The following is a 17,064-nucleotide window of genomic DNA, read 5'->3' as shown; positions in this document are numbered from 1 at the left end:
AGCCGGGTGCTCTGCGGGGTCTGCCTGGCCACCGGTGCCTGATGCCAGGAGGAGACCGGCTCAAGCGTTGGCTGGGCTGAGCCCTGGGGACAGGGGTGCGAGGGCCCAGGAGGTGTCGGCGTCCTGCAGCATGTGCGACACCCGTGTCCCGCGGCGTGTGCAGTCACCGTGTCCCACAGCGGGTGCAAAGGGCCCTGTGTCTCGCCGCCTGCATCAGGGCCACCCTCAGCTGGGGGTCTCCAGCCCTCTCTGACCCCCAGTCCGCTTCTGCCCCTGCCCCGCACTGACCTGCAGCCTCTCCCCATGGCTGGGGTCGCTCCAGACCCTGCCTGGGGGAGTTGTAGGGAAGCAGCCTGAGCCCCCATAGCCTCGGGAACCCCAAAGAGCCCCCGAGGTTGGGAAAGACGTGCTGGGAGCCCACAGAGCCCCGGGGCTGGGAGCACGGGGCTGCCCCATCACAGGTGGGGGAGCTGGGCTGCACCGAGTGCTGAGCACCGAGCACCCTCTTTGGCTGCGGGGCCATGATCTCGGGGTGGGGGGCAGCACGGCTGTGGGGTGCACCAGCCCTGGCCCCCTCTCTGTCTCGCAGGATGGTGCTGGGATGGAGGAGCCATGCCTGGCCAGAGGGGGGAACAGCCCCCAGTGCTGCACAGCGAGCGCATCCCCGTTCCCTGCGTGGCGCGCCGGCCGCCAGCACTGCCGCGCTGCCTGCGCCCGCAGACACAACAGTCTCCCCAGCAAGCGCTCAGCGCTGCCAAGGCCTGATAAGGTGCCGCGGCCTGAGCGGGGCCGGGCACCTGTTTGGGTTTGGTCCCCGCTTGGACATCGTGTCAAGGCTGGTGCCTGTGCCCCGAGTCACGGCCACTGCGCGGCAGCGCCAGGCAGGGCAGGGGCTCCGCGGCAGCGCTGGATGCCGATGACTTGCAGGGCCCCTGCGCCGGCTGGGAGGGGAGAAGGGGGGCTGGGGAGCGTGGGGGACACAGACCCTGCCTGCCCGCCCCATGTCTTACCTGCCTGCCCGTGTCCTGCCTGCACGCTCAGTGCTGCCCAGCTCACCTGCACAGGAGAGAGAAGATGGTCCTGGGAGCCCCCGCAGCCAGTGCCACCACTGCTGGCACCCAACCCTCAAAAAGCCAGTGTGAACACTAGATGTACTCACCCATGAGATGAGTTTGGGGTTCTCAGCCCAGGTCTTCCACTGCAGGCTGGCCCAGTTCCTCTTGAGGGGGCTGCGATGTGCTGAGCCCTTTCCATGTGTGGCCATGCTAGGGCACCTTGGGGAGGTGGCTTTTTGTCCACTCGCTGCTCCCCACCTTCCTCCTTCTTGCCTGTTTAATCAGGGCAAATGAAACAAGTGACGTCCAGTATCGCACCCGCACAGGGCCCTGCGCCTGCTCCTGTCCCTCTGTGCTGCATTAAATTCCCAGGCACAACCAGAGCTGGGCCCTGGCGTGACCCCTCCTCCCCGCGCCTCTCTCACGGAGCAGCATGCTGGGGCAGGAGGTGCAGGAGCTGCGGGAGCTGCGGGAGCTGCGGGCTGCTGCTGTGCTGGGGCAGGATCCCTGCTGGGCAGCCCAGGTGCATCCCCTTGTACATCACCGCGGGGCAGCCCCCACCTCCTGGGGCCCGTTTCAAGCTTTGCCCACCCCCGGGAGGCTGCCCCACGTCCCACCCGCTGCACAGAGCCCTGCTCCAGGGCCCCGCAGCAGGACCCGATGTCCGAGTGTTTACAGCCCGTTAAATCGCCTCGAAAGGGATTCAGAGCGCAGTCACAAACCCCAGTGGCTCCCGCTGCTCAGCGAAGTCCTCGGCGGGCCCAGCACGGACGCTGCAGGATGTGGTTGTTCCCTGCACGCTGTGCTCGCCCCGCAGTGCCGCACCGGGCCCGGCTGGCTCCCCGTGTCCCACAGGGTGAAGGTCACCTTCCCGACGGGCTGCATTGTCTCCCCACTGGTGCTGGTTGTGGTCATCTTGCCAGTCTCTGTGCAGCACAGGGCAGCGGTTTTGCCGGTGTTGACCAGGAGCCGGCATGGTGACACGGCCAGCACCTGGGTGCTGCTGTGTCCATGTGTCCCTGTGCATGCAGGACAAAGCTCCCTGCAGCGCGCAGCTGCTCCTTGTCCCATGGCGTGAGTTCAGCCAGCCCCTGCCTTACCCCTGGCCACAGCGGATCCTGTCCCAGGGACCCGCAGCGAGCCGGGGACACGGGGGACAGCCCGTGCCAGGCCTGCCCAGGCGCCGCAGCATCTCACGCAGGGCAGGGGCGGCGAGGCCGTGCTTGTGCCGGAGCTCACCCCACCCCGGGCTGCGTCCAAGACCCCCTTGCCGCATCCAGGCGGGTCCCCCCCGGCCGCCCCAGCCCGGCGCTGGCTGCGATGCCCCTGGGCACAGCTCGTGGGTCAGCAGGCCCCGGGCGATGCTCGGGGACCCGTTCCCCCGGGCACAGGGGCTGGTCCCTGCCGTCTCCCAGCCTCCCGCCCTCCCGCCCGGCCGCCCCTGCCCGGCTGCTGCGGGGACTGGCGGGGCCGGAGCCGCGGGGAGGGATGCTGGGGCTCCGTTTTGCCTCCCGATTTTCCTAAATAGCCACTAGGTGCCGGCAGCTTTCAAGTTATGGCGGGCCTGTGCGGGGCCGGGGGGAGCCGGCGGAGCCGCCCCGGCGCAGAGCCGCCCGGGATGCTGTGATGCCGGCAGCGCTTTTGCTCCCGCCGGGGACCCCCGCGCCCGGGGTCCGGAGCCCACCCGGGGCTGCCCCACGCTGGGGGTGTCGGCCACAGCCCCCGCGATGCATCCCCGTTATGCTTCCCTTCCCAGTTCATCCCAGTTGCTCTCAGGACCGGGCAGGCGGCGGCGGGCGGGGTGTCGGGGCGGCTGCCGGGGGGCTGCGAGGGGAAGGGGGGCGCAAGGCCGGGGGTCTCCGGGTTGCCCGGCGCCGGAGCCGCTCCGCCGGTGGCCCCGGTGCTGAAGCCGCCCTTCCCGGTGCTGAAGCCGCCGCCGTTGCCGCCGCCGGGGAGCGAGCGACTCTCCCCGGTGCCTTCCCGGTGGCGACGGGGGCGGCCCCGCCGGTGGCCCCGGTGGCGGCGGCGGGAGGTGTGGCCAGGGGCCGCATAAAGCCGCCACCGCCGCCGCCCCGCGCCCGCCGCCAGCCCAGCGCCGCCAGCAGCGGGGCCGGAGCGCGGAGCGGAGCGGAGCCGCCATGCGCGGAGCCGCCGGGCTCGCTCTGCCGCCGCCACCGCTGCTGCTGCTGCTGCTGCTGCTGGCGGCGGCGGCGGCGGGACGGGGCGGCGGCGGCGAGGAGGCGATCCAGTGCCCGCCGTGCTCGGAGGAGCGGCTGGCGCGGTGCAAAGCCCCGCAGGGCTGCGCGGAGCTGGTGCGGGAGCCGGGCTGCGGCTGCTGCGCGACCTGCGCCCTCGGCCGCGGCACCGCCTGCGGCGTCTACACCGCCCGCTGCGGCGCCGGGCTGCGCTGCTACCCGCCCCGCGGCGTGCCGCGGCCCCTGCACACCCTCATGCACGGCCAGGGCGTCTGCACCGACCTGGCCGACGTCGAGGCCATCCAGGAGAGCCTCCAGCCACCAGGTAAGGGCGGCCCCGGGCGGCCGAGGGGCGAAGGGTGGGTGCCGGGTTGCCAGCGGTGGCCCCGAGGAGCCCCCGTTTGCGCCAAGCTGGTCGCCGCTCGCTTGGCGAGAGTTGGGGCCGCAGGGCTGGGAGCGGGGCAGGGACCCTGCGGCGGGATGGGACGGGGCAGCCCGGCGATGGGCATGCACGGAGCGTGGCCCGGGGAGGGAGCAGCGCTGAGCTGCACGAGCTCCCGCAGCCGGGTACCAGCGGGTCACGTTTGTGCCATCCTTACCCACCGCTGGCACAGCAGTGCCATGGCCGGTGGCACTGTGCGTGCCGGAGCGGGGTGCCTCACAGGGACTCATCACCTGCCGTGCCCAGCCTGCAGAGTGCCCCTGGGTGACAGGGCAGCCCGGGGTCCCGCAGGCACCCGTGGCCCCTGGGGACCGGTCCCAGCTGCTGGGGAAGCTCCCGTTGCTCGGTGACCCCTGCGCTGCCGCTTCCCCGGGATGCTGCCGGCAGCTCTGCCTGCACCGCCAGGAGGAAACAGGAAAGAGGCCTCGGGGCACCTGCTTCCCTCGCAGGCGGGCCAGGCTTCGCTCTGTGCCAGGGCTCTGCCAAGGGCTGTGTCCTTCCCGCAGCCGCGCAGGGTAGGGGGGTGTGGGCAGCAGGCAGGGCCAGGCCGGAGAAACCCCCTGCCTGCAGGCTCTGCCCGCACCTGTCTGCCCCAGGACCCCCTTGCAGGTGTTGATCGTGTCCCCCTGCCACCCCCGTGGTGCTTGGGCAGGGCCTGGGGGCCGGGAGTGGAGCTGGCAGTGGGAGTCCAGCCCCAGAGCTGCACAGGTCATGCCGTGGCTTTGACAGTGGGAACGGAGCCGCTCCCAGGGGCTGAGTGTGGAGACCTGGCCCGTGGGGCTGGCCCATCAGTGGGTCTGGGTGCCACGCTCCACCTTCCCCATCCCGCGGGCTGTGATGGGGACCACGTCCCCTGGAGCTGGGGAGCAGCATCCCGCCACAGGATGGTCCACGAGCTGGCCTGGCCCTGTGTCCCCGTGCGGGATCACCCAGAGCTCCCCGAGGGGCAGAAGGGGCTGGAGCAGTGTCTGTCCCTGTCCGCCCCGAGGGCCGGATCCCAGCTCCATTCCCTGCTTGCATGGCTGGTCCATGGCAGCTCCGCCGGTGTCTCCATGGTGAGGAGGGCCCTTCGCGGATGGGCCCCTCCGGCCGCTCCTCTGCAGGGACGGGAGTTGGCCGTGAGTGCTCGGCATGGGGTCTGCTGCGGAGACCCCCTGCCCTGCCTGTCTGTCCTCATCCCACATCCTGCAGGAGCTGTCTGGGCTCCCTGGCCCGGGGCTGCGTCGGGCTGCCAAGGCCTGTTGGTTTTGGCTGTGCCCTCTGTAACGCAGCATTTTTTCCCAGAGCCTTTAGGAAACAGACTTGCAGTTTTTTCCCTTCCTTCATGTGGTGTTTTGGCCTTGCTGGGGACGGGTGGGTGGCCGTGGGAGCAGGGCTCGCCCGCCGGGCACCGCGCCTGCCTGCAGCATCACAGGTGGCAGGATGGGGGGAGCAGGCAGCGGCGAGCCCCTTCGCCTGGGACAGCCCGGCAGGACGCGGGCAGGACCCCCCGCCGCACGTTGCTTGGTGCAGCCGCGGTGGGAACGTCCCGGTGGGACGTCCAAGTCGTGGGTCCCTGTCCTGCTCCAGCAGCCCAGAGCCAGAGGGAACGTGGGGCTGGGGGCTGCAGACCCATCGCTCCCACCACAGCCCTGCCTGGCACAGCGAGGGCACCCCGGCACGGCCGGTGCATCCGATGGGTCCCCTCCGGGTAAGCAGAAGGGACTTAAATGCCCGTTTAGGGGCAGGGGTGTATGGAGCAGGTGCCCCCCGGCTGCACCCATGTCCCTCGGGGCTGAGCCCGTGTGGGTGCCGGGTGAGTGGAGGCTGCAGCGGGCAGCTGGGAAGCGGTTAACGTGACGCTCGTACAGTAAACACTTTGTCTGGGGGCTCGGCCGGGAGGGGGGCTCCGCATTCCAGGGAAGAGGCTGGGATCAGTGGGGGCTGGGCTGAGGCTGGGCTTTCTGAGGGGTTGGGTGATGGCTCCCTGCTCCATCGCCAGGAAAGAGCCTCTCTGCTCTCCCAGGACGCGCAGCACCCGCGGGACGGGACTTTCTAGGAAGCGAGGGAGCGGGTGGCCGCTCTCTGACCTGAGACCCTCTCCCGTGGCTGCAGGTCTGGGGACCTTGTGCAGGACCCTGGTCCCTGTGTCCTGCTCCCAGCCCTGCCAGCTCCGAGCTGGCTCCCGGGGCATCCCGCTGCTGCTCGGGCCGGGAGCCCTGCAACAGGGCCAGCCCTGGGAGGTTCCAGCCGTGGTTTTTCGGCACAGCCTGTGGGTGCCTGGGGGAGGTGGTGGCTGAACCCGTGTGTGGCAGCCGGGAAGAGGTGAGGACATTTTCCCCAGCACACATGATGAGTGATTTAATGCTGGGTAAATAATTATGTCTGGGAAAAATTGACCCTATGGGAGCTGCATTCATCCCGCGTGGTTGCTGTAAGCAGTGGCTGGGACAGATCCTGTTCCCTTCCCGCTTGCAGTGACTGGGAGGGATGGCGGGTGGCTGAGTCCCGGCTGGATGGTGCACAGGCGGTGAGAAGGGGCTGGGTTCAGCCCCCGGCGACATCCACCCCGTATGCATCCATCACTGCCCCTTTCCACCCAGTCAGGGCGCCAGGCGAGGCTGTTGTCCTGTCCCAGCTGTTCCCTGGGATGGGGTCTGGCCTTCGCCCGTGCTCGGGTTTCTCCGGGCCAGGCACTGCTCCTGGCGTGGCTCTGGTTCCTACGGGGAATCATCTGCATCCCTCAGTCCCTCTCCTGTATCCTGACCTCTCCTCCATCAGGCTCACGTCGGGTGCTGAGCTGGGAGGTGCAGATGTGCTCAGCCGTGTTTGAGCATGGCGGGGCTCAGCAGCGTGTCCCCACGGGGTGGGGACGGGCCAGGCTTCCCAGCTGGTGTCCCTGGCCAAGGGGCAGTAGGTGCCTGTGCCCCAGCCACCCCTGTGCCATGGCTCCCCGTGCTTCGCCAGGGCCAGCGCTCGGCAGGACGAGCAGAGACTTCTCTGCGCCGATGCCTGCCAAGTCAAGAGCCCCGGCAGCCAAGCCACTGCGCCACGGCCCTGCCAGGGCCACCCGCAGGCAACAGCAGGGGTGCCGGACGGCAAAGCAGAGGGTGCTGGGACTCACTGTGGCTCATGTGTCGTGTCGGCCACAGACACGTGGATGTGTCCCCTCCGGCCCATGGGGCACGTGGGGTCCTTTGCGCCTGGGCTGGCGGGGTGGGGAGAGCGGGGCTGGAGCTGCAGGGGCCCCTGACACCGGTCCCTCTCCCACGGACACGCGCACACGCCCAAGGCTTCGCTCGCTGCCCCGGGCTCTCCTCCCATGGGAGCCGCGCGGTGGAGCCCGGAGCCCTTCGCTGTTCCCTTGGGCTCGGTGCGGTGAGTCACAAGTTCAGCACGTGACCAACCTCATTTGCAGCTCCCGTTAATTGGAGGCGAAGCTGAATGACTCGTTTGTGTCTCCTGTCCGGGGGCCAAGCAGAAGGCTGGGCAGAAACCCTCCTCCTGCTGGGACGGGGTGGCTGGTCTGGGTGGCCGGCGAGGGCAGCACCCGTTCCCATCCCCTTGGCACCCGCTTCCATCCCAGACTGAGCAGAGTCTTCCCCCAGCCCTCGGCCAGGCGGGGACCCCTGCCTCCGCTCTGCCTGTCTTCCCCTGCCGCTCGGAGACCTCTCTCTGCCAACACAGCCCCAACCGCGACCGGCAGCACCAGAGTGGTGGTGGCCGGTGCGTGGGCTGCCCTGCGCTAGGGCTGCCAGGTGGGGAGGGACCGGGGGCAGAGGTGTGCGGAGGCTCGGGGGCACCCCGTAGGCACCGGTGCTGCCGGGGCCGGCATCCAGATGGTGCTTCCCAAGGGGTCGGGGCAGAGCAGGCTGCACCGGGAGCGGTGCAGGGGGCTGGTGGGTCGGGGGGCCTCCAGAAGTTGCTTTTTCCATGCCTTTGTGCACGAGTGCGAGGAGTTTCCTCATCCGGCTGGCGCAGGAGGATTGCCAAGGGAAGTGAGAGGCTCCTCAAGCTGCCGCACATCGCTTAGCGGGTGGGAAAGTCACCCCCAGGACCGCAGCGATCCCCGCCGTGGGGAGGGATCCTGGAGCTGGTGTCTGGGTTGGGGGACCGCGGGTCCCAGAGCTTCATCTGCAGAGCCGGGTGCTGAGCGAGAGCTGCTTCGCTGCCCGGAGGCACTGATGTTTCATGTGACCTTATGAAAATGTTACTGGCATCTGGTTTTATTTAAGCCGAGAGATTTGATGCTCTAAAGGCGGCTGGAGGAGGGAGGAGGGGTGTTTGTCCGTGCTGGGGCTGAGTGAGGGCTTCCCCCGGGCAGACCGGGCAGCGGTCGGTGCCTCCCAGTCCTGCCTTTCCACAGCGCAGGAGCAGCGCATGGAGGTGGCGGGACTTTGGCATGGTGGTCCTCACCGGTGCCAAATCTCCTGCCCGGCTCTTCCTTGCCTGTCTCCCCGAGGAGGTGCAGGGGGGAGGAAGGAGCATCCCTGCCCGAGCCCCCTGAGCCCCTTGTTGGGCTCTGCCGCCAGTGCCTGCGTTGCGCCACGGCCCCGTGGTTGGTGCCGCTGGGGCTGGTGCGCGCCAGGGCTGGCATCGCTCTGCACAGGGTCCTGGAGGCTTTGGGTTTGTGTTTCAAATTTCAAGGGCATGAGCCATTTCCTGGAAAAAATTGACAGATTAAAGAAAAAGCAAATAACACGAATAAAGGAGAAGGATTTGATTGGGGCTTTGCTGTGAACTTTAACCGGGCTGCTGGGAGCCGGTCCAGGAACGCTTTGCTGCAGGGGAGCCTCTGCGTGAGGTGCTGATGGGAGCCCAGGGCCGGGATCCTGCGGGGACGCGGTGGGCAGGAGGCTGTGGCTCCGACCCCGCTGCCTGCCTGCTGCCTGCCTGCTGCCTGCCTGCAGGAAGAGCCAGTGCCGGGCATAACCCCTGCAGCCTCCATCCCCGATGCTGTGAGCCCCTGGGTGCTTCCACCCATGCTGCACCGTGACCAGCCCCCGCCTGGTTTGGGAAGGTTTTTCCCATTCCTGGGTGCAATGTTGATTAGTATAAGCCCAGCCCCGGGATAAACCTGGGCAGGGAGCCCTGGCCGCTTTCCTCTAACAGCCCAGGCGGGCTGGGAGTCAAAACGCTGCTTGGGCTGTGCCTGATGCGGCTCCGAGCGCAGGTGGAACCCCGGCTCCCTGGGGTGTCCCCCCTCGGCGGAGCGTTAATGGGCCCCAAACCGGAGGAACCGGCAGCTTTTTAAAAATAAAGTCGCGCCGAGAGCTCGGGTCTCATGACGCTCCCTCCAGCTGCCAACATCTGGGATTCGCAGTTTGGCTGCGCTCCTGGCGCAGGCGAGGATGCCAAGCGCCGCCTTTCGGGATTGGCCCTGTGGGAGATTAACTTTCTTATTCCAGGAATTTCTTCTTTCATGTCTTTGCGGGGGCTGTGCCCCACAGCAGAGCACGGCTCCGCTCCTGGTCGTGGTGCCCAGTGCTGCCCCGGGCCTGGCGGGTGCTCAGCACCGTCCCGGTGCAGCCCCAGTGCCCCCGTTCCCACTGCAGCTCCTCAGAGGCAGCTTTTTGGGGGCACTGGGATCTTCCTGGGGCTCCCTGGCTGTGCTTCCCAGGGTCACCTTCCAGCCCTGTGGGTCCGGTGCTGTGGATGAGCACCCGGCGCCTGGTGGCACGTGGCTGGCCGGGGCACAGCCAGACCCTTGTGTGGCACAGCACACTGGAGCAACTGCCTGGCGCTCTCGCAGCATGCGTTTGTAACCCTACAATAACAGACACACGGCAACAAGCCGGTGAATCATGGCTAATGAGTCGTAAAAACTCCCAGGAGCCTTTCCCAGTGCTGCAGGGAGAGCTCAGCCCAGGGCGGTGGCAGGGGCAGGAGGGGACCCAGGGCTGGGGGTGACACCTGTGGGGACCAGGGAGGGCAGCGTGGGGTCTGGCAGCACCGGCTGCACATTGAGCCTGGTGGCGCAAGTTGCTCCACGGGGGCCGGGGCACCGCGGGGGCACCGCCATCCCCGGGGCTGCCCCATGGCACTGAGCCCGCTCCGGTCTGTGTCCTTGCAGAGAAGGAGGAGATCGACCACCCCAACAACAGCTTCAGCCCCTGCAGCATCCACGACCGCAAGTGCCTGCAGAAGCAGCAGGCGAAGCGGGTCAACCACGGCAACAAGATGCGCAACAGTGGGAGCCCATACCACCGCGAGGAGACACGGCCCATAGTGAGCACCGGGTGGCACCGTGGCGGGCAGCTGGCACCGGGCGCCGGGGCGGTGCTGGCCTGGGGAGGGCAAAGTGGGTGCTGAGCACCCCTGGGCCATGCTCCAGCTCCGGTGGAGCCTGGGGCAGGAGGGGGGTTTGAAGCCGGTGCTTGTGGGGCAGCCCCAAGGGTTGGGGTCCCGGGGCGCTGCAGCAGGGGCACGCGCCAGCCCCGCTGCCAGCTCAGCCCCACCTTCCCGCAGGCGCAGGGCTCGTGCCAGAGTGAGCTGCACCGGGCGCTGGAGAGGCTCGCTGCCTCGCAGACCCGCACGCACGAAGACCTGTACGTCATCCCCATCCCCAACTGCGACCGCAACGGCAACTTCCACCCCAAGCAGGTAGGACGGGCTCTCACCCATCATGGGGGGCTGGGGGGGCCGCTTGCCTAGGGGCATTTTGAAGAGCCGGGAGGGGGGATGGACAGACGGAAGGACGGGCTGGTGCTGGGGCACAGCAGGGCACCCGCAGCTCCTGGCTTCGGTGGGAATCGCCCTTCGGGTGTTTTGGGGCCCTCTGCAAGAGCCCCAGGGTGTGATGGGGGTGGCAAAGCCCCTGTGAGAGCTCCCGGTCGCCCCAGCCAGGCAGCCCGTGGGGAGGGGGCAGTGGGGGCCAGGCTGGGTGCCCCTCACTGACCTTGTCCCCTCAGTGTCACCCGGCGCTGGACGGGCAGCGGGGCAAGTGCTGGTGTGTGGACCGCAAGACGGGGGTGAAGCTGCCGGGCTTCCTGGAGCTGAAGGGGGACTTGGACTGTCACCAGCTGGCGGACAGCATGTGAGCGCCACCGCGGCGGCCCCGCGCCGTGCCATGTCCAGGACACCCACTGGGGCTGCGTAGGAGAGGAAGAGAGGGGACATGACTGCCGAGCAGCTCCCAGTTGCTGGGGGACCCTGGCATGCACCCCAGATCGCCGCTGTGCTCTGCACCATGGGCTGCCCACGGCACGGGGCATGGCACCGCGACCTGCACCATGACCACTAGCCGCCACTGCCGAGGGGTCCCCGGCACGTGCCAGCGGCACCTCCAACCTGCACGGACACTTGCTTGGACAGATGCTGCCCTGCAGCTGGCGTCAGGCTGCCTGGGTGGAGTGGATGGAGAGCACCCACGATGCTGCCACCCCTCGGTGCTGCTCCCACAGCCGCCGCTGCCCACCCGCTCTGTGGTGCCCCCCTGGCTCTCACCCCGGCCCCTCTGTGCTGCGGCACGGCCGGGGGACCCAGAGCTCGGCGGCTGCGGCAGAGGCTCGGCTGCTGCCCCGGCCCAGCCTGGCCCCGCAGGCAGCCACGGTGCCTCGTGGGGTGCCGTGGCGGCACCCCTGCCCGCAGTGCCTTGCCGTCCATGCCAGACCTCTGTGCGGCAGCAGGAGAAGTGCCTCATCCTGCCCTCCCTGGCGGTGGGAGGCTGCCCAGGCAAGGACTGGGGGGCCTGGAGAGACCCCCAACACCTCCTGCCTGGGGCCCTCCCTGCCTCCATCTCACCCAAAGCGCGTGCGTGTGATGGGCATCGCAGCCACGCAGAGCAATAAGAGACCTTCCCCCTTCCCGCTGCAGCCCCCCAGCCCGGGAACCGCCTGCCCCACGGCCCAGCCCCGTCCCACTCCCCGTGCAGGGACAAAGCTGGGGGCCACAGCATTTTCCTCCCGTCCGTCCTGTCTCCTCCTGCCCCGTCCCCAGCCGCCGTCCCTGGGGCGAGGGGGGTCGGGCACCCCCAGGTGTGCAGGGGTGCGCCCCTGGGTGCTGGGTCCAACGGGAGGGTTGGGGGACGAGGGACGCCCAGGAAACGCCTCCCAGCAGGAAGGGTTTCTTTTGTTTTTTTTTCTTCCCCAAAGATTTTTAATATTTAAAAAATGTCGTTGGTGGGATCTTAAAACCGACCATGTGGCCCCTGAGGCTGAAATCCTCCATCTCCGTGGAACGGGGCACTGCTGGTGATGGTTTCTGTCTTCTCTTCTTTCAACTTGGCCAACGTGACAAAACCGGGATGAATTTCTGGAACGTCTCAGTGACGAGATCTGCAGATTTCGCCAGCGCAAAGTTCTCAGCTGAGAAATTGTCACTATTTTTGCAGCTATTTTTTTTCTTCTCTTTTTTTTTAAGCTGGGCTGGAAATTTTTCACCTAAATGTCTTTTAGGTGAGAAATGGCCATGCTGGCTGCCATGGCAAGCGTGCCAAAGACGGAGGGGATTTTGCTGATTCCGCCCCAGACCCACCCCCGGCTCCATGACCGCAGTGGGAGATTTTGGTTGTCCGTGTGGGTTTGCCCCGTCCACGCCTGTGGGTGCCAAGGCCCCCGATGGGAACGAAATGTTTCAGTTTTAGTGAAACACCCGTTTGCCTCTTTGGTCCCCGGCAGCTCCCCGGCTTGGCACGGCATGGCACAGCATGGCACGGCATGGCACGGCAGCTCCCTGGTGCCGGCAGGGATGTTCCTGAGTGTCTCGGCAGGGGTGCAGGTGGGGACAGGGACTGGCAAGTGCTGCCGTCCTGCTGGCCAGGGCTTGCCAGATGGCGAGTATGGAGCGAGCTGGGACGGGGGCTGGCGCCAGGCTCAGCATTGCAGCTCATCGGCACGGCTTCGCCTGGGTTCTCATCTGAGTGACAGTGTCCCCGTGTCATGTCCCATGTCCCCAGGTGCGTGTAACCCAGCGTGGCCCCAGCACCTTCCTCCGCGTGTCCCGCGGGGCTGTGCTCTGGCCCCTGCCCCGCTGCAAACCGCCATCCCCAGCAGGGTCCCACAGAGCTGTCAAGCCGCTGGCTGCATCCCTGCTCGGTGCCTCGCCGGGCTCCTGCTGAAATGCCCTGCCTGCCCTGGCACCCTGCCGCATCCCCTGCCTGCCCCAGCGCCCGCCCGGCCGGCTGCGCGTGGCCCCGCTCGGAGGAGGCTGCACACAGCTTCTGAACTCAGTCAATTTGCCAAGATGGTGGTTGGTGAGGACGGGGGTCCCTGCCCCTGCCGCAGCCCCCGGCCCCCCGGTGCCACCGCGCAAAGGATGGGTTTCCCAGGGCGCAGGGAGGTGCCGCTGGGGACCATGGCCAGTCCCGGTGCCGGTCCTGTGGCGGGGTGCAGGATGCAGTGGTAGCCCCAGCCCGGCGGGCTCGGCCACCTGGACCCTCCCCGCTCGCAGCCAGGGCAGCACCGGCAGATCCAGCGGAGCCTCTCCTGGTTTTGGGGTGGCTGGGCAGGGGCTGGGGCTGCCGGCGCTCGCCAGGGCACGTTCTGTGTCCAGCTCCAGTGTTTTATATCGTCTGTCCTGTAGTTTAAGGCTGTATTTACACAAGATCATATACCAGCATAAGGCTCCCCAACCCCAGCGGCGTTTTTCCCCGCCGATGTGATTTCTGCCAGTTCCTCCCGGGCCAAGCCCGTCCCTTCGGACTCCTGTGTAGCACCGACCCTCTCTTACAGTAAACTTGAACCTTTGTATCGTCAAAAAGAAAAAAAAGGTAATTACTGTATTTAATTTTCCCTGTTATTTAATGTGTTTCTATCGAGTGTATTTTATCTTTGCATTGTTTTAAAGAAAAGGAGAGGGGGGAAGCAAAGCAGAGAAGGAGCGCGGGGTCTGTGGGGATCCCACCTGGCTCGGCGCTGTGTTCCTGCAGTGCCAGCCTGTGCCGTATGGAAACGCTCCCCTTCCAAACAGGCCAAATTAAACCAGAGACTGCCCGCGACCTCGGCACCCTCCCGCCGCCGTCTCGAGCCCTGGCAGAGGGTGGAGGAGTGGTGCTTGCAGCCCCGGCCCCCAGGGAGGTTCAGGGTGCTGCCAGCCTGCCCTGGCTCCAGAGCCCCCGCAAACCACATCCCCAGGGACCACCGGCGGGACCGCCCGCACCTCCTCGTCCCTGGGAAGTGCCGGTGCCAGCAGTGGGAGCAGAGCACGCCAGAGCCGGCCGGTGCTCCAGGACGAGGAGTTGGAGGTGTTCACCCGCGAAAGCCTGCCTGGGGACTGTTTGCTGTAGCTACAGGGGCTGGCGGCCGAGCGGCTGCAGATGGCTCCGGCTCCGAGCCTCAGCAAAAATATTTGATGGTTTCTTTCTGCCCGCTGCCGGGGACGGGCGCTGGGGAGAGCAGCGAGGCTGCACTGGCTGCCGGTGGGGCGAGCGGGGAGGGATCCTCAGTGGCAACGAGGGACATCGCCCAGGAGCACCCGGGGGTCCCAGCTCCCCAGGAGCCCCTCAGCTCCCCTCCCCGAGCTCCCCCAGGTGCAGCTGGGCGCAGGCTGGGCCCTGGGCTGCTCCTCACACCCACCGGGCAGGGACCCCCTTTGGCCACCTCCAAAGGCCCCTGCCTGCCTTCTGCCAGGGGCCGTGGGCACGGCCGGCTGCGGAGCAGGATAAGGGAGGCTGGGGGAGCTGGGGAGGGCGGGGGGCTGGATTGTGGTGGCTTGGAAGTGGAAAAAATGCCTGAGCTGAGAGCATCTGGTTTGTAGATCCCAGGACTGGGCTGCGGGAGCAGGGCCAGCGCCTGCCTGCGCTCGGCAGCATCTGCAGCCTGCAGGGCTTGGAGGCTGGCAGCGGGCATCCCACCAGCGTGGGGACAGGCTCAGCCATGCCATCCCTGCCCGGGCACCTGGTCCCCCCCAGCCTGGGGGACACCATGCTGAGTTTGGGGTTCAGCAGCCCTGAAACCCCAGGCAGCCACAAAGCCTCAGGAAGAGCTACGCCGAACAGGGATGGGGCAGGAAGCAAATGATTTTGTGCCTCCTCATGAGTCCCAGCTCAGCCTCCGCTCGGTGCCACCGCGAGGGTGGTGAGGATCGCCACCGCCGGCCCTGCACAGCGGCACACAGCAGTGGCACAGCACAGTAGCACAGCACAGCAGCACAGAGCAGCGGTGGGGCCCAGGGACGGTGCCAGGCTGGGACAAGACACTGGATGGGCTTCAAAGTTCAGGGGAGGACAGGGACAGGCACCGGCTCGTGCCAGGGTGACGTGTTCGTGGCCAGGCAGCACCGCCGGCCTCGCAGAGCCGCAGCCCGCGGCACGTGTGCATGTGCATGTGGGTCCTAGTCCACAGCAAGCATCACCAGCTCCGCTCAGTGTTTTGGGAGGGTGCCAGGGGACCAGCGGCTGAGGGATGCCCAGGTGTGGGAATGCCGGTGGCTGCACACCTCCTGGCTGCTCGGTGCTCCTGGCCATGGCTCGGCTTTCTCCCAGTGTTTGCAGCAAACGTGCTCACCAGGGCAGCTGGGAGGCAGCGTCGCCTGCGGTCACGTCGCAGGAGGACCCTGGATCTTCAGCGTCACGGCTCCTTGGGGCTGGAGGTGTTGCCGGGGCCGGTGCCAGCCCGATGCTCTGGTTACCGGAGCTGTGTGGCTGGTGGTGCTCGGGGTTGTGCAAACACCCTGGAGGAGCTGGGCCTGAAGGCAGCTGTCTGCAGCCAATGTAGACAAGCGCAGTAATTTGCTGGCACAGCAGACCGGCAGCCGGACCAGGGAAGACGCCAGCTCTCCTGGAGCCCGGCCCAGCGCCCCGGCCCCGCGTTGTCGGCTGCCCGGGGCTGGGGCTACCCGGGCTCTCCTTCAGGGCCCCCCTCCAGCTGCCCCCAGCCCTGGTGGCTGCGGGGGCACCGGGCCGGGCTCGGTCACCGATCTGGCTGGAGAAACGTGTGTGTGTGTTTGCATTTGGCAGAGCCGCTGCTGGGCTGCCGGGAGTGCGGGGGCTGGTGCCGCGGGGTCCAGGGGTGATTTGCCCTTTCCCATGACGCTTGCAGACCGGGGGCACCCACCTCCCCGTGGCTCCCCCAGCTCCCCCACGTGCTGCTGCTCCTGCCGGTCGGCCAAGGGGGGGCTGCGGCCCTTTCCCTCTTCTGGAGGTCACCAGGAAGCCGGTGCCAGGAGGAAACCGAACCCGTGTGCCTGGAAGTGCTGCCGGCCAGGACCCCCGGGCAGGGCCACGCCGGGCAGCGGTGGCAGGACCCCGTTGTGTTGGGCCGGGGGAGGCAGGCGGTGGTGCTGGCCCCCGGCAGTGTCCGGTGCCAGGTCCGGGTGCTGGGTGAGCCAGTCCACGTCTCATCGGGGAGCGAAGCTCTGCATGCTCTCCACCTGCAACAGCCGGCGGCTCCCCGTCCCCTGCGCAGGGTGAGGATGTTTCTGTGCAGAAACCCCTGTGGCCACCACGCTGCCGCCTGCCCCGCTGCCGCCAGGGCTTTGTGTGTCACCCACGCAAGTGCACACATGTCCATGCACCCACGTGCATGGTGGGTGGTCACCGCTGCAATGGTGTCCCTGTCACCAGGGACAGCCTGGCCACACGCCGCAGCATCGGTGGCTTTCGGGGTCTTGCTGTGGTTGGGGACATGGGTCATCACCCGCTGCCAGCAGAGGCTGCTGGGAACAAACCCGCGAACCCGGCCAGGGCTGGGTTTGTTACAAAATGGCTGGAACCGGACCCAGGAACCAAAACCAAGAGCCACGCTTCCAGGAAGCCTGGACAAACTTTGGAAGCCACGAGGCGCTCAGAGAATTGTTTGTTTTTTCCTGAATCCAGGTGGTTTTGGCTGAACTGTCCCCACGGTGTCTGGGCCTGTGCTCCAGCTACGCTGCGCTGGAAACGGGCTTTCAATGAACTAAAAATTCCACGTGCAGAAGACGGCGCTTGGCGATGGGCCTGCTCCCTGTCCCAAAGTGGTCCCAAAGCGGGGAAAAGCAGCCATCACCCCGCTCCCCAGAAGATGAACCCCCCCGGCTGTGGCTGGAGTTCTGCAAAAGAGAGCTGGGTTTGGCGATGCAGGGGAGCAGCGTGCAGGGACCCGGGCTCGGGGGCGGCAGCGTGATCCCCCCCCGGCACCGTTTGGAGCCAAAGCCGTTGAATGTTCGTATTCCCTTTGTGCTTATCGCTGCTGTCCTGAACAGCATCGCGATAAATCACGACGGAGTGAAGCAGCACTGGTTGGCGGGCTGCACCGCCTGCGGGGTCCCTGGGCCGGGGTCCCTGGGCCGGGGTCCCGCAGCTGGCGCAGCACCAATTAAGTGTTGGTTAATGAAAAGAGCTCCGCGCGCATCGGTGGCTCTGCCCTTATTTATGGCTCCCAGCAGACAGGCAAGGTGCAGGCAGGGCGCGGGCAGGGCGCAGGCAGGGCTGGGCGGTGTCATGCTGGGGCCCCTTGCCGGCTGCAGCACGCACTGC

At 67.4% G+C, this 17,064-nt stretch overlaps 1 protein-coding gene and 1 long non-coding RNA gene across 2 annotated transcripts; one reads left to right on the top strand and one right to left on the bottom strand.

The window, feature by feature from the left end:
• Window positions 1-1,009: 1,009 nt before the first annotated feature.
• On the bottom strand, window positions 1,010-2,129 carry LOC148054240 (uncharacterized). Its single transcript, XR_015707439.1, has 3 exons — window positions 1,778-2,129; window positions 1,160-1,328; window positions 1,010-1,056 (listed from the first exon to the last, which is right to left on the bottom strand). It is a non-coding gene; the product is annotated as an uncharacterized LOC148054240 (long non-coding RNA).
• A 1,024-nt stretch (window positions 2,130-3,153) lies between these two features.
• Window positions 3,154-13,414, top strand: IGFBP4 (insulin like growth factor binding protein 4). The gene is made up of 4 exons (XM_009461944.2): window positions 3,154-3,575; window positions 9,745-9,899; window positions 10,140-10,274; window positions 10,583-13,414. The coding sequence occupies exons 1-4, from the start codon at window positions 3,194-3,196 to the stop codon at window positions 10,709-10,711; spliced, it is 801 nt and encodes a 266-aa protein (XP_009460219.2). The 5' UTR covers window positions 3,154-3,193; the 3' UTR covers window positions 10,712-13,414.
• Window positions 13,415-17,064: the final 3,650 nt, after the last annotated feature.

Source organism: Nipponia nippon, unplaced genomic scaffold (genome assembly GCF_047370975.1).
Source record: "Nipponia nippon isolate SJK-2023a ecotype South Korea unplaced genomic scaffold, ASM4737097v1 scaffold_32, whole genome shotgun sequence".
NCBI classification, from domain to species: domain Eukaryota; kingdom Metazoa; phylum Chordata; class Aves; order Pelecaniformes; family Threskiornithidae; genus Nipponia; species Nipponia nippon.
Note: the sequence above shows the minus strand (reverse complement) of the source record. Positions and strands in the feature narration are given on the sequence as shown.

Excerpts from the sequence above, each read along its gene's own strand:
- IGFBP4 (XM_009461944.2), top strand. The coding sequence starts at position 3,194 with ATGCGCGGAGCCGCCGGGCTCGCTCTGCCGCCGCCACCGCTGCTGCTG. Across the intron at positions 3,576-9,744 it reads GGAGAGCCTCCAGCCACCAG|AGAAGGAGGAGATCGACCAC; the intron begins GTAAGGGCGGCC and ends GTGTCCTTGCAG. Across the intron at positions 10,275-10,582 it reads GCAACTTCCACCCCAAGCAG|TGTCACCCGGCGCTGGACGG; the intron begins GTAGGACGGGCT and ends TTGTCCCCTCAG.